The 16,842-nt window shown below is 34.6% G+C and overlaps 2 protein-coding genes and 1 non-coding gene across 8 annotated transcripts in view; 2 read left to right on the top strand and 1 right to left on the bottom strand.

Moving 5' to 3' along the window:
* The first annotated feature begins 1,281 nt into the window (after window positions 1-1,281).
* Window positions 1,282-1,354, top strand: Trnav-uac (transfer RNA valine (anticodon UAC)). The gene has a single exon. It is a non-coding gene; the product is annotated as a tRNA-Val (tRNA).
* Window positions 1,355-6,402: 5,048 nt separating this feature from the next.
* LOC134532662 (arginine kinase-like) lies at window positions 6,403-15,929 on the bottom strand. 3 transcript variants are annotated; one of them, XM_063369336.1, is made up of 2 exons: window positions 15,676-15,929; window positions 6,403-7,751 (listed from the first exon to the last, which is right to left on the bottom strand). In XM_063369336.1, exon 2 carries the CDS (start codon window positions 7,661-7,663, stop codon window positions 6,551-6,553), a length of 1,113 nt encoding a protein of 370 aa, XP_063225406.1. In that variant the 5' UTR covers window positions 7,664-7,751; window positions 15,676-15,929; the 3' UTR covers window positions 6,403-6,550. The 3 variants fall into 3 exon arrangements, with proteins under 3 accessions (XP_063225406.1, XP_063225407.1, XP_063225408.1); XM_063369337.1 differs by having other exon boundaries at window positions 6,403-7,698; XM_063369338.1 differs by having other exon boundaries at window positions 6,403-7,692; window positions 15,676-15,920.
* LOC134532664 (uncharacterized) overlaps window positions 9,496-16,842 on the top strand; it is a 60,670-nt gene continuing 53,323 nt past the window's right edge. For 2 of the 4 annotated variants that reach the window (XM_063369344.1, XM_063369341.1), the window contains exon 1: window positions 9,538-9,680. The gene's annotated coding sequence lies outside the window, so the exon portion shown is untranslated. Of the gene's footprint in view, window positions 9,681-16,842 lie in introns of all 4 variants that reach the window. The other 2 variants (XM_063369340.1, XM_063369346.1) reach the window with 2 other exon arrangements.

Here is a 16,842-nt window from a genome sequence, read left to right as displayed (position 1 = left end):
AAATATGTAATAAAATCCAAAAATACTTATTTTTGTGATTTAATGAAGGGTCACAGTATTCCAAACCAAGGTTTTTCGCTTTAATTTATATTATACTGTGTCTGTGACTGAAATGTCTCCAGTTTTCATGACAAGTGTTTCACAATGAATTTCAATAATAAAAAAATATATATTTTAGTTCATCTATAAAGATCTCGGGAGTCAAATATTGTAGATGTGTAATGTTATACAAAATTAAATGCATGATTTTAAAATCAATGTATGAAATACCGTAGCCATTATAACACCCCCTCCCCTCATTTACAACCTGCCAATCCATCGCCACCCCCAAACCTCAACATATAGCATTGCAGAAGTAAACACCTGCAGTTATTTATAACAATCAGTTGAGTCAAATATTCAATTATAATTCTTTAAACTATCGATAAATAGTCACGTGAAAACTAGTCATCGAAGTGAAGTCTAGCAATTAAGATCAATTGATCTTCTATAGAGAGCAGGGCCGGCGCGTCCACACAGGCGAACTAGGCAACCGCCCAGGGCGCCAAGTAGCTGGGGGCGGCGCAGCACGACACACAACAGCTGATATAATATGTTTAACGATTATTGAAACTAGATGAAAATGGATTTTTGTAACGGTTTGGAATGTTTATATTGATATAAGTATTTATTTAAAGTCCACGGTGACCCGTTTATGATTTGTAATAAGTAAAAAAGTAAAAAAAAAACACAAGCTTGCTTACATTTGATTGTTGACAAAATCATAGGCACACGTGATGTATTTTGAGACAAGGAAATTTTTTTGGGGTGTCCGGCAGGGGTGGGTTGGGGGGGGGGGGGGTATTATAGTCTTTCGCCTAGGGCGCCAATTTACCTTGCACCGGCCATGATAGAGAGATCATCAGCACACATATGTTTTCAAAATTTTCTGCCTCTAACATATACATACTTAACCTAAAGTCAACACGGCCGCAAGCAAGTAATATCAATGCTTAATTTGTACAGATATATGTACAGAAATAGTAAGGAAACGCTAGTTACCAAAAATAATGTGCGTTGGTTATTTCTTCTCAATGGTAAAATGTTTGGCACACGGTGTTGAAAATTATTTCAAACTATTACAGGCTGATATTGCCAAATTAGTCATTACCTTTATCGGGTAACAGTTACGCACAATAATATTTTAACAATTAGACAGCCACTCGAATTGAAATACTATGAATTTAAATAAATAATACAATACTCTATATTTTAAATAGTTATAGCCCAATAGGTCAGCGCGGTTCCGTGGTGTAGTGGTTATCACGTCTGCTTTACACGCAGAAGGTCCCCGGTTCGATCCCGGGCGGAACCATAAATGATTTTTAATGTTCTCATTTCACAATTTTTATCAATATTCACATTAAAAGTAAGCAATAAATGTTTATGCAAAAGTTAGTTATAAATTTATTATTTTCTTGTCCAATAGTTCACACGTTTGAGTAAGTTTCCAATGTAACAATATGGATCTCGTAAGTCATAATACTGGGCTTGGCAAAATATCTCATACAACTTAATATATCTGCATATATTTGATTTTTTTAAAACTATAATGAAATACACTTTTAACCATCGAAGCGTAGGTAGCTGAATAAGACCCAACGCAACGCAACGGAAAGGCCCTAGTTCAAATTCCGAGATAGTTTGGTGTTATGTACCACGATCTTTTCAGGTATGTAAATTCAGAGCACACTTCCGTAGTTATTCATTCTAAGCCACTACACTTGAAGTGAGTGCATACTTTTCATAGCACAGTGCGTAACTAAACCAAGTCTATTGTGTTCGTAACTGTAGTAATTATTCTCATATAACATTTTACGCTACGGCGTGCTTAACACCACTTACAACTGTTGAAAATAATAAAAGTACTCAGTCACAATTTCAAGCAACCTGATATAGAAAAAAAATTTAAAAGTAATTGTCTCATTTTGTTATACCTTATTAGAGATGTTGTTGTGATGGCCAATAGTTAATATATGAAGCATAAAATCTGTTCAAATGTAATGTGGAGTTCTCGCCCCTCCCCTTCGCGTGATAGTAAAAGCGTAACGTTCAAGTGTCAGTCCAAGTAGTCCAGGCCAAGGGCGTCACGAACACAAGAAGGCGCTGTGCTTGCCGGCGGGTGTTCGTGCTTCGACGGTAAGTTACACCAAGTGCAGCCGGGCAGTTCGCCCTGAATGCAGCAGTATGTTCTCTCGCAGGAGAGACAGAACAATGTTGTCGGAGAGGAAGGTGCTTAGTTGAGTGTATAGTTCGGGCTTCAAAACTCGGACATATGAAATGCTATGAAAACTCATAACCTAAACAATACGTCTGCTGCTTACTTCTTGCCACGTTTGTCAATTTTATAGACACGCATGCCATGCCATTCCCTTCAAAATAAAATCGGCTAACGCTCAAGTAACACATTATTGTTTGAATGACGTTTGGAATCATGGAGATAAAGTAATTTCGTTTCCATTTTTATTTACGGTAGCTGGTGAGGTAGATTGAATGTTTACAGACAGAATGTAATGTAAACAATTATAAAAAAATCACAAAGTTTTAGAAATTATAATTAATGGTCAAAATGTAGGGTTCTTTCCGTTCGATTTTTTTTCGTTCTCAGCTATTACGTTGTGATTGGTTTTTACGAGGGTATCAATAATTATACAATTAAATGTACAGATGCTTAATATCAAAGGACTGGGGCTTTAATATAAACTATTTTTATAATTCTCTATTTTAGTAGGGGCGCCACTCTAAATAAAAAGGCAAACACCCAAAAATGGATTTAACAGTTTTTTTTTAATTTTATTTCTAACTATAATATTGAGGCGCATTAAGAGAATTTTCAAGAACTGCACACGTAATTGGCAATTTTATTTGCCCGTACAGTATTGCGGCCACCTCGTTGGTTGAGTTCACGTAGCCTAAATGTTGAATACTATTTAATATTTCAGCCATATGCGAAAAAGGTATTTTCGGGTTAACGGATGGTGCAAATTTACTGTAAATATTATCTGTAAAGTAAATATAGTGATATAATTTTGGTTTCCGATTTTTTTTTTCCATTCTAAAAGGGCGCGATATCTGAGTATTACCATTTACAAACTATGTAATTATGTAATTAAATAAACTTCAATTTCAGCACCTAAAAAAATCATAATGAAAACATATGTGCATTAAATATATTTTGTTATATATATATATATATATATATATATATATATATATATATATATATATATATATATATATAACTGTGTATGTGTGTGTGTGTGTGTAGGCAAATATAGATTTTTTTAATGCAAATGCCCAACAATTAAATCAATGCATCTGTATTTATTTTAAATCGAATTTTTTGTTAAATTTGACTGACGATTTGTGTGGTGACGCTATGTTATTCACATAATAATGCCCTGTAACTACACAACAATAATTGATTTTGAACATTAACTGAGTACAGATTTAGTTACATGCAATACTTTTGAATGATAGTGAAATAGTTAGCCAAAAATACCACCTAGCGTTTCTCACGTTATGATCGACGAAGAAATTTGCAGCAGCTTGTTTCTTGGTGTCTTCCCTTAAACACGCGATTACAATAAGTAGAAATAATTATACCTGATTTTATGTTGCGTCTCGCCGAACTCTGACTTGTATACATAATTGTGAATTCTTCCCTAGCTTTATGTATTATTTCCTGACCAACTATACACATATTTTTAACGGCCTCGACACAAATGCACACTGACTGCGGCAGTCTGGATCTGGAGATTTTTTTTTTCCTAACCTAACTAAAAACTAAGTGTGTTTGGGAGGGGTCCGGGTTAGGGAGGGACCTAAGTGTGTCTCAGGCCGAAACCTATCACGCCTTAGTCATGCTGGGATTAGCCATGCAGGGAGAGGGTCGCATGCATCATGTGCTAGGAGGGGATTGGCCAGCCATGGCAGCGATTGTTGCCATTACTAACTCCCCTCACTCTTATCTCTAGTCTAAACTACTAGTTAAGTTGGGCCCAGATAAAACCTGCATAGACACAGGGAAAACCCTGGGCACTTTCACGCGGGATGCAAGTTTGCATGTATTAAATGTAGGAAAGTACAGGAGACAGAGGATGGTCTGGATGAAGAGTTGGCCAGAGTAGAAAGATTCTACCATGCGGGGGTTGGGCACTTGGACTCGAGGTCCGCTTTGTTGTCTTCTCCGGGACTGGAATTTGATGGCCAGGGACGCAAGCGCTCCTGACGGTTGGATCTGGAGAGTTCACAACTTCGAATTTCTAAAAGCTTCGAGATATAAACAAAGAAATGCAAATGCTTCCTCTTTAACGAGAGTGTACAATTGTATAGCACATTAAATTTTACAATTATCAGATGAAACAATAAAATCTGATATAACAAAATATGAATATGTGCACAAAGTGTGGCTTTTTTATAAAGAATAATTTCATGGCGGTAGGCTATAAAGGTGTAAAACGTATTTACCAAGACATCAAGAGGAAATTATAAACCCACCTTCAGTGACTATAAAAATTTTGACTAAGAAATGCCGTAAGACGGTTTTTACAACAGTTCATCAAATAAGTAATAAAAACTTATTGTAAAATTATTTCGCTCACGTTATGTGGTACTAGAAAGTATAAGTTATGGTTATCTTAGAAATATTATACATATAATATATATTGGAGTACAAAAAAATTCACAACTCCCTTGGTACATACTATCGAATCCGTTCAAATTATTTATTAATGGTATAATTTTATTCTAAGACATTTGTCTAAAACAATTTTTGATAAAATGATCAATCGCAGAAAAAGGGTTACAAACAGGGGTAGAATTAAAAAAAAAATCATAAATTCCGTACCATTTACACTACTAAATCCATTATAATTTATTGTAGGACCATACATTATCTACAATTTTCGTCTGAAATAATTTTTATATGACTAATTTTTTCTGCAAGGGATGGAAAATAATAGGGGTTGAAGGACAAAAAAAAGAAAGAATAACTCACTTAGTAATTACAATATTAAATCCGTTCAAATTGTTTATAAACCTTTAAATATAATCTAAACCTTTTGTTTAAACATTTTTGATACAACCAATCACTGCAAAGGATGGATAAAAAGGGGTTAAAATATGAAAATAAATTCATAACTACCTTAATACGCACAAAATTAAATCCGTTCAAATTGTTTGTAAATCTTATAATTTTAATCTAAAACTTTTGTCTGAAACAGTTTTTGATAATGCAAACCATGTATACTATCGAATTTATTCTTATTTTGGTTTAACTTTCTAAATATCGAAAATTTTTGTTAAAATAATTTTTTTATCTAACCATCCATTACTGCAAGGGGTGGAAATATCAAGGTTTGAAAGTGTACTATCAAATCCGTTACATTTTATTGTATAGATCCTAAACTTTATCTAAAATTTTGGTTAAAAAAATATATATTGATGAAAATAATTATTACGGTAAAAACAGGGGTTTGAACTAAAAAAAAAAATCAAAACTTTCTTTGTATTAAATCCATTCGGATTTATTTTAAACTATATTTTTATATTAAACTTTGATCAAACCAAATGTTTATACGACCACGTTATAACTGGAAAGGATGAAAAATAGTTTTTGAAGGTCAAAAAATTGAATACATTTTCAGAAGAAATAGGTACTTTGAAATCTACTTACGTCTGTAGACTGTGCCGAAAGGGATATTTTATTGTAGTTTTTATTTGTAACGTAATGCATATCATGCATGATTTTTTTTAAAGTTTTTCTATAATATTTTTTTATTTGAATATGTTGATGAAAATTAGACTTTTCTTTTTCTCTTACATGCGTGTAACATTTTTACTTTACGGGTTTACACTGTACCGGTTTGGTATAGTAAAGTTTCGAATCTCATTAATTTTCCCCTGCTTAACACCACATGAGTATGAAGCGTTATCGCGTAGGGATACCGTGGATTTATCAGTTTCGTGTATATTTAATCGACAAAAAACTTTGGATATTTTAACTTGTTGGTTTCATTGTCTCAACATGCACCTCCTAAGCCCGAGGTCAGTTACACAAACCTTGGGAGAAAGTGATCCAGGTAAGTAGAGCGAGGTGAACAATCAAACCAGACATTACATTTTGTCAGCTAAGAGCAGTTTTATCACCGGCTATATTTTTTAGTATTCATTTGCGCTAGTTGCGGGATTTTACTTCGTGTGAAAAAAGGAAAACCCAATAAGCTGACATTTACACGAAGACCCCTGTAGGTAATACTCTGCTATTGAATAAACTAATGACTACACCAACATACGATATGGTAAAGTCGTCTTTATTTCTCTAAAAAAAAAATTCGAATGAAATTAGTTACGCCAAAAAAATACAGAAGAAGCTTTTATTAACCTTACTATACAATACGTATTATAATCTAAAATCATACAGTTCGGCTTTTTTCTGATCGTTACTATTACTGGAGAAAAATCTGGAGACATGGAAACAAGTATTGTTTGGTTGGTAAAGTTAAAACCGTCATTCTTTCATACTACATACTTTGCAGCATGATTTACAGCACGCGCAAAGGGAGCTCTCTAGTTTGATAAGCTCAGCGATGCCGTCGTTCATTTCTTTCACAGCATCGTACTCGGTCAGTCCCATGCGCCGCTTGTTGGAGATGTCGTAGACGCCTCCCTCTGCTGCCGTGTGCTCCCCTCGGGTGCCACGCACCTGCAGGTTGAACTTGGAAGCAACCTCCTCGAGCTTCTGGCTATTGATGGCCAGTTTCGGCACCTTGATGTGGACCGAGGCGCGCACCGTCGTGCCCAGGTTGGTGGGGCAGAAGGTCAGGAATCCCAGGCGGTCGTGGTGAGAAAATGGAATGCGTTTCTCAATGTCATTCACAGCGGTCACAAGACGACGGTAAACCTGTCCCAAATCGCCTCCCTGCTGCATTGAAATAATCCTCAAGTGGTCCTCTTCGTTGCACCATACCAGAAAGGTCTTGGCATCATTGTGGTAGATGCCGCGACCAGTTGGCCAAAAGCGGCATGCGTTGGCAGCCTGCAGAAATCGGTCACCCTCCTTGAACAAGAAGTGGTCATCGATGAGTTTCTGCTGGGTGTCCTTGTCCATCCCGGTCAGAGGATAGTACTTTCCTTTCAGCTCACCCTCGAGTCCAGAGAGCGTGGTGGACACCTTTTCCTCCATCTCCTTGTACTGAGCCTCCGTCAAGCAGGGGTTGAAGGGGTAGCCCTCCATGGAGCGGCCGCAGCGAACTCGAGTGGAGATGATGTACTTGCCAGTGGGGTCCAAGTTGCCCATGCAGTCAACGTCACCCCAGTCCTTCGGCGGGTGCTTGTCAGTCTTCTTGAAGCCACCGTGGTAGTCCTCGATGATTGGGTCGAACAAGTCAGAAAATACGGTGTATGATTCAGCATCTGGAGCATAGATCCCCACTCCTGAATCCAAATTTTCGATGCCTGACTGAATACAGTCCAAGAGTGTGGAACCAAACGAAGTTTTCTTGGTCTTGAGGTTGTCGAATATTTCTTTGGTAAGATACTTCTTCAGTAGTGATTTGCTGTCCGAAGCAGCAAGCTTGGCATAGCCTGCTTCTAGCTTGTCCAACACAGCTGCGTCGACCATGTTGTTGGAGTCACTGCCAACTCTAGGACCTGCAACTTGCGACGAGACCACTATGTCCTGATAGCACGACCCGAAGACGAGTTGGCCTCTGCCACAGATAAACGACAAGAATTGGAAACAAATTATGGATTCAAGTATTTTTTAAGTTGTAATTGTTTCTTGTTATGACCATTAAAGTGTACAAATTGTATTATATAATAGTTCGCTATCATAAAGTTTCATTTGGCAGGATTTGAGAGGAGTTAAGTGCACTAGGAATAGTTAGGGTACAGGTGTAGCCTATCCAACATCTTTTTGTATCTTGGCAGGAGGCTCCAGGACCGGGCAAGCCTGACAACCGCCCAGAGCCCCGCGCCTAGCAGGGCCCCACGCCGCCCTTATAGTACCGACACACTTGCAACATGAAATGTTCGAATTAAATTATTGTACACCCTATATCTATTTATAAATAATAAATAAGTCAGTTTGTCTGTCTGTCATTTGTGTAATGCGGAAACTGAAAAGCTGAGAAACATGATATTCGGTACTAGATCCTCTCTCGAAGAGAATTTTTTCAAAACTTTGTATGTTATATATATATATATATATATATATATATATATATATAAGCTATTTTCGTCAACATTTGCTTTTGATAATTTAAAAATGACGATCTTCATGTCATTATGTCGACCACGATGCAGTGAGTAACATGATGGTTCCGTATTTCTAACTTGGTCCCCGATATTTGTTGAATTTTCAAACTATTTTTCGAAAACCATCTCCTCTCATCGTTTTATTCTATATAAAAGCGCACCAGGATATCTTACAAACATAACTTCTTGAAACTTTCATAGAATTTATTAGCAACTTCTCATCTTTTTTTTTGACATTAAAATGGTCATGAAGTATTAATTTTACATTTTTGTATTAATTGTTGAATAAAAAATTGAGATATGCCAACGCAGTGTAATTACATTCAGGCTGCTTTCGATACAGCTCTGTCTTTTTTTCTTCACAGAAAATATGCTACAGCATGTTTGTCCCCACCCCCCACCCCTTATTTACGGTATCAGAAGGCCTTTGAATAGGTGAAATCTTATTAAATATGTTTATATTAGGGTCTAAATTCGCACCAAAGACTTTTTAAATTTTGTTTGAATCGATTTAAGGCCAAAAATAAAGTAACATATGTTTTGGATAAATTGATTCATATAATCTGGTACCGTATTCGAATATGGTTTTAAATCAGTTTAACAATAAAGACATATTCCTAACGAGCAAATGACATGACAACTATGAAATCCTAAACCCCCCAAGATAAAATTAGCTTACATGAGTACATATGTTTTTCGTAAGTTATAAAGTACTAATAAGTTATGTCATGCTCTTTATACAGAATGTATCATAATTCAACATCAAGCCGAGAACAGTTGATAGGCTAGTAAATTACGGTTCTGAATCAAAACAATTAAAATTCAGAAAATGTCGGAAAGTGTCAAAATTGTCGAGTTTTTATCTAGCAACTTTGACTATTCATATTGAAAAAAAACTTACTTTGTATTAAATATATAGTAAATTAAAACAAATAAAAGTACAAAAACATTCATGTAATTGGTTGAATTACGAGTCTAATGCGAGCTGAAATGTTACTTTTTCATTTCAGACGTCCCGATAAGAATATTTCTGCGTTTTCTTTTCCTTTATTCCTTAGTCAACCAGAAAAACTAATATGTTTTACGCAAAATTATATGGATACTAATTTGCGCCGTTGCGCGTGATAGTTATTCTGAGTCATCGTAATGTAATTAGTACAAGGTTTACGATCTTGGCTTCGCTGCAGTCGGGGTTTCATCCGCTCCGCTCCCCTCCACGAGATATCGTGACGATATGTACTAGTTCAGTATTCGGTCGCAAGAGAGCAGCAGTAACAGCAGCAGCGTACTGCCACTCCGCTACTGTCCACGAAGCGTAGGGCGTGAACACATTGTTGTCAAGAGTTTACTCTGTTCTGCTTTTGCAATCAGACCGTGATAAGGTAAGCGACACTTTAATAGAGCAGGTGTGTTAAATGTGTATATAATTATTGTGGAGTCTTAATGGGATGTTTATGACATTAACCTGTGCATTGGTTTAAAACCAGTTTAGCAGTTTATGGTTAGAATTTAGAGAAAAGATAAATTTAAGACATGTAATTGCAACAAATTAATGTTAACACGAGGAAATCTTCCGTTAAGAGCTAAACATCAATAATATACCAGTATCGGTATTTGTGGCAATAGTGTAATTTTCAAATGACTTGTACGGTATACGTGGCGTAGACGGAACCTATTTTGTTTTGGTTCGGGGGAAGGATTACTTTTCATTCGAAAAATTAAATTGCTGTTCAGAATTTTAATTTAGTGTTTATAACCTAACGAACCTGTTGCACTATTTAAGTATTTTAAATGTCGCTGACGTTCACGTTTATTATAAAAAGAATATAACAGTTACTGAGATCAAATAATGTTTACAAAACCCTAGAAGATTACCCATTAATGTTTTGAGGGAACCCAATACTAACTTGTTTCAACGAATACTTTTGGGGCCTTTCAAGTATTACGTAACGCAATTTTTGAAAATGGTTGACCCTGCCCCCCCGCACCCCCCCCCCCCTACGTCATGTAACGCGCCGTAACATTTTTCTGTACCCCCATCCCCCTCCTTAAACGTTATGTAACACCCATGTGACATTTTTTTTACCTAAAAGTCATAATTATGTTGCGCAAAGTACCGGGAAGTTGCTAAAATACCTTTGTTAATGTTTTAATCGCGTTTGCGGTAAAAATAAATAAAACAAGCGATTTCTAACTCGCAATATATGCGTATATTGTTTATTTTATTTATTTATATTATTATTTAATAAACAATCACACATAATGTAATAAACATTTTCTTAAGTTTAAAATATGTTTAAATGGGATTAAATTTGTCCTAATAAACTTTTACTACTACAACTACTAATCTTATATTTAGTTACGCCGTTTCCCTGATTTTTCTTTATTTTTTATTTTTTCTTTAGCCGTTTTCCAAATTTCTTTGGCATTTTTTTTTGGCAATGTTGCGCCTGCAAGTCAGCATGAGATCTTTTATAGAACAAGAACAGCTGATGATGCAAATCTTCCTCTTTTGAGGATATTAACAGTGTAAACTCACTTTAACAACACTGACTACAGCAATGTGTTTCTGCGTACACACTAACGAATACTGACAACGAAAACAAAATAAAAATGACGTACAATACAGTCGAGGGATTCCCCGTAAAACATAAACGAAAAGGGTTGCGAACTTGGGAAATTTTAATTGCCTAGTTTTTTATTTAAATTAAAAAAAAATGTTACGTAACGCCTTGTTCGAACTTGCGTTACGTAATACTTGAACGCCCCCTTTGCATACCACTAGAAAAAAGAAGAAAAGGGTGGATAAAAAATGATAAGCCTACCTATAAAACTTTTTAGTTCGACATCTGAGTGTGGAAACAATGGTTTAAGCTCTTATTTTTTATTATTAAATAATTTACGTTACGAAAAACAGAAATGGCGTAAGGTCTCATTACAATGGAGAAAAACTTTTTTTTTATCAATATAAAGGAGTGGTCATATTTTTTTTAGTAGTAGGTATGGCTCAGCCAAGACGTTCCATGTTTCGATCGAAGAAAAATGATTCCATGATACGTAAGTGAGCGTGAGAACTGTTCGACGCGAGGGACTGGGGAAGTGCGAATTGGACTCATTCCTGTCATTACTGATATTTTAAATCTGAAAAAAAAGAACATTTCCAGTAATCGTTTATTAACATAATATCTACATTCTAAATTTTTTCAACTTTTTTGTATGGTTTTAGAATTAATTTTTAGTGTATTAAAAGTACAAAAGTATAAAATTGAATTTTAAATAGGATACATCTTAAATCTACATAACAGAACTTTTTTTCAGATATATATCACTAAATAAAATAAAAATAATCTGCTTTGCTGTTCAGGTTGCGAATGAGTTGCAGTTACGGGATGGTTTGTAGGAGGGTTAGACAAACTGAACGAGCGTGTTGGTGGACCCATTTTGAAAATACGCTTTGAGCAAAAAGGCTCTAGGGGTCCAAATTTTTTTGTTACAATTTTTTTTTTTAAATTATACGTATTTTGGTGCTTTATGTAAAAATGATGAAAGTAAAATTTTACGACGCGCCCGCAGCATGCAATCAAATTTTCACAGGAAGATGGCGAACCCACATGTATGAATATTAACCCATATATATACATATACATATGCATATATATATATATATATATATATATATGTCACTTTCATAAAAATTAGGGGACATACCAATTGTATTGGTGTACCAAATTAAACTTTATGATGGTGAAACTATCCTGGAATAAATATGGTAAACTAAAATAGTCATAGTAAATAGTAATTTCAAGTTTTAAAACACGAAAAAAAAAATTTGTTATAATTAGGGACCGGAAAAATTCGCGGATTCAATGACCTCTAGGATAGCCTCCATTATCCTCTGCATTTCTCAAGTAAACACGCGTGTTCATTGGTTACTAAACTGTGAGTCGTCTCCACTGGGTAGCTTGTGATTCGACGCTTCTTTGGTCGATAGTCTCATTGGCCCAGAGAGCTTCAGTTAAACCGCGATCCAATAGCAGAACCAGCAGAATTGTACACATCTTTGAATTTCAGCCTATCACGAAATTAATCCGCGAATTTTTCCGGTATCTAGTTATAATAACAACAGTCGCAACTGTTTTGTCATAGTAAACATGCTGTGTTTTTTAGTGTTGTTGTCGTTGTGTTATCCATATTATCATTGGCGTAGCTGTGTTCATAAAGTTGGGGGGACAAATAATGATTTTAATGTCATGTAAACCCATTCCCCTCTTTCTAAGATGGGGGGTCCGGGGGTCCTCCACAGGAAAATTTTGCTTTTAAAAGTGTAAAATAGCGCTTTTTAAGCAGTTTTTGTATCTAACCATTGGATACATCGGTGTTAAAATTATTATGGTTTCCTTAAGATAAAATTTGAGAGTGAAGAATTTACAAATAAAGTTGGACAGAATAATATTATAAAATAAAAATATCACGGTCTAGAAAATTGGGGGGATAGTCCTCTCCACCCAAAAAGTTCAGGGGGACACGTCTCCCCTGTCACCCCCCCCCCCCCCGGTTCCTACGCCCCTGCATATTATCTGTTTATCTTCATCGTTGTGTTTGTATATTTGCTTCGTTGTCCAGGGTTTGTTGTCTGTGTGCATTTACTGTTAAAGTTTAAACTGTTTCGTCGTTGTTAGCCCCACTGTGTTTGTCTGTGCTGTTATTAATTTTTCATGACTAAATTCCTTCCAAGGAATACATGTGCTGTCTGATATTTAAGTTTTAATGTGTTCGTCAGTGCTGTCATCGTTGTGTTGTCCATAATACCTGTTTGACATCAGCTGATTTAGGCTTGTTTCTGTGGGTTTATTATTTTATTTATTTTGCATTTATGATTTTTCCCATGACAAAAAAGTACAAAACTGCAATGGCGTAGTATGTCCAAGAAATTGTATTAAATTAAAATTCCACATTGCATGAATCATTTAAAGAACGTGTGAATAGAGCGATTTCGAATTATTTTGCACTCGGTAATTATTATAGCCGTAAATAGCACATGTTCTGGTTATGATTTGCATCTGATTCATTATCAGTAAAACCCAACCGATTTTAATGCTGATGTTACCGTAACGTCACCTTACACGCTGCGTGCGCGCACACACACATTCGAAAACAGGCCACATTATCACACATTTTATTCATTATGCAGTGATTAAAATATACTAGACACATAGGCGCTGTTTAAATAGTTCTTCAAATTCGTGTACACAAATGCACTCTAATTGTTTTAATTTTTACCAAAATTCATTACTATAAAAATCTCTTTCAATCGCAAGTACGAAACAACTCTGTAGGATCGCTGAAGCAGTGTTTATTTGATTTAGGAGAGTTTCTGGTATTTAGATCTGAGATATTACTTGCCATATACTACAATAACACGTGAACACAGAAAATCGTTGCTCTCTTCTGTAAGCGATATATTGTTTGCTGTATTAAAAAAAAAAGTATTGAAAAACATGGCGTCGTCAACGATTCAAGTTAAATGTTGTGTACGTGTGCCATGTCTTACAAATATAATATGCTCTTATCTATAATGTTTACGTTGCTAATGAAAGAGTGCATGGATTTATGTTAAGGTTAATTTTACAAGTTATTAATGAAAATTTTGTAAGTTTGCATCTTTTAGATGTTAAACAATTCGAATCCCGCCTGTTTCAAGTAAATTTGTAACCTCACGTGATGTTTTAAGCCTTGTTTGAAAAAAATACCACCTTAATGTTTTATGTTTTGGTTATTAAAAATCACGTATCTAAGCTCTGTAAAATTCATACTGGTAGTTGCCTACAGTCACGAATTGTGCAAAAAAATAAATTTTTCGTTTTCAATTAGAATAAATTACTGTTATTATTCTGTAAATGCAGCATTGTGATATTAAACTAATTATATTACCTGCACTTAAAATGAACTCTTGGTTAGTTTAGGTAGGTTTAAAACACTGTAAAATATCTTGACACATTATTTGTACGGTTTGTGAGGTAGGTTTTACGGGATAATAAAATAATTATATATGTAAAACATACCATTTTCAGATTTTTTCCCTGGAATAAATAGTCTTCACTGTTGGAGATTACTTCCAGAATTTTCAAACTGTTTAGGGCTCTAGTCTTTACTTTTTCATGCAATTGGTCCATTTAGACACTAAAATTGTGATTCAAAGCATGTTAACTTTTCAAGGCTGGAGACCACAACAGTTTATTGTTGATAATATTATTGTTAAAACCCCTTGTGTGTAAAAACCAATAATAGTGACAGCACATCTACCTTCATTCGGTAATATACATTTATAATTTTTTTGTGGAAAGTTAAAGTTTTCTAAGAATTATGTTAGCTACATTTAAAATGCTGTAAACGAGTTTCAACCTACAAACTGAAGAAAAACAAATCTCAGAAACATAGCAATACAGCGACGCATCTTGAAATGCTTGAAAAAATTCATAAATGCTAATAAACGCATTAGAACTTGAAATAAATGCTATAAAGTACATTGCTATTTTCCATAATATCTAACCATTGTTGAAATTCCCATTGTTAATTTTTTTTTAAAAATTTCTTATGACTAGCAAGTCACTATATAGTAGTATAAAAATGGATCAAATAATTCATGTGGTTTGGAAGTATAAGCTAGCAAAAAACGTAAAAGAGATGAGCTTTAAACTTTTTTTTTATGCAGACCTTCCTTCGGAGGTCCGTATTGAACGAACGGTAAACTCGTATGAAATCACGGATTGAATATCAGGATTGGTGAGATCTAAAATTTTGGTCTCGCGACTTAGTCTATGTCTAAATCGGTAATACCTTAGTTACAACCAATTTTAAATAGGGAAAATATGTTAATGTTCTCACGAATGTTTCAAATATTTTCCATGCTCAATTTACGGTTGCCCTATCGATATTAATTATATAGCGAAAGTAAGTTAAAAATAACTTAGTAACCACATTATGATAATTTCTTGACAGTCAATAAATGCCACAAATGTAAGCTTGATACATATAACAGTCATTTGTAGAACTAACTTATGTTGCCAACAATGCTACTGTATAATTAATTGTAGATTATTAAGTTTAAATTTTTAAGTTATTGAAAAAAAAAATTAACAGCATGTTAAATGTTCCAGCATTTAACTTATTCCTTTCTTACGTCAGGAAACAAAATTTTTTCATTGCTGAATTATGAACGGATAAGATACATACAAATTTCAACACAAGTACGCAACATATTAAAAACATCACACATGTTCAAATGACGATTTAGAAAAATTATTTGTTTGATTAATAAAAAATTGAGATGAAAAAATTGCAAAGCAATAAAAATCTTGTAACTTATAACTTGCCTACCTCCAAAGTTTTCACTTCGCTTCTGTTTGTGTCCTTTGGTTGTAGGAAAAGAAACTCACTACTTAAAATTGAAATAACGTTTCCTAGGCAGTCAGCCTTCTTTTATCAGCAATTACAGAATCAAATACGTAGAAAATGAAACACTTATTCCCACCTCCTTCATCAACCAGCTTTTGAAAAAAAATATCAATTGAGAACAAACTATCCAGAAGGCTGTGAGTGCATAGAAGTATTACTGCTAAATTATTTATATTACCTCTATGGATAGTTTTGCAAATATAAAATGTTTTTAACCACAATATCAATGTAGATCGCGGTCGCAAGCTGCGGAGTAAAAATTCCTTTGAGTCCATTAAACTGCTTTTTTTGCCAGTTGATTGAAAAAAAAAAAAAAAGTGGGATTAATGGCGGGTGGCAGTTTGTGCATCTTTGAGGTTATAAAATATTGTGTCACTTTGTACGTCCGAATTTCAGTTCAGCAAGTGTTTGATATTTCAATATAAGTGTAATTATAAAATTATATTCTCTGTCAAATTACGTCTTTGCATTTAAAATTTCATCAAATACATGTGTTTATTGGTGTGCCATTAGTAAAATAATCCATACAGATTTGTTTACATCAGTTTAATTTGATTTACAAATCGTAAGCCAACGATGGCCTTATGCGCAGAAGACAGAATATGGAAAATTTACGTTGCTAGCACTGAAAAATAAATTACGATTTTCTTATACCTGTGTTTTGTCTATTTGATTAAATTAAACTGCAAAAATAAAATAAGCTGTTGAGGAAAGTGTTGTAAACTAAAATAAAAAAAAAGTAGTATTGCAATCCTAGCATAACATCCACGCGTCATGATCACGTAACATTGTTTGCAACAACATTTGTTAACAAAGAGAAAATTGATACAGATTTCTTAAAGGCGCTGTTGTACGAGAACTCATTTAATGCAGGCACTAATCGTCTTGAGTCGTTATCCCTCATGTCGTGATCCTTTGGCCTAGTTCATATTTTTAATGGACTTCTCCATATTAGGGAATTACCTGCCTCTCTGAGAGAAAATTAATGTTATTATTAAATAAAAAGAACACTTAGTGTGGTACAGCAGTCTACTTGCTGTTATGCCTCTGTTGCGTTCTCCAACTACGTTTTCTTAGACAACTAAGTTA

Source organism: Bacillus rossius, chromosome 6 (genome assembly GCF_032445375.1).
Source record: "Bacillus rossius redtenbacheri isolate Brsri chromosome 6, Brsri_v3, whole genome shotgun sequence".
In the NCBI taxonomy this organism is placed as follows: domain Eukaryota; kingdom Metazoa; phylum Arthropoda; class Insecta; order Phasmatodea; family Bacillidae; genus Bacillus; species Bacillus rossius.
This window is presented reverse-complemented; position numbering and strand designations above follow the sequence as displayed.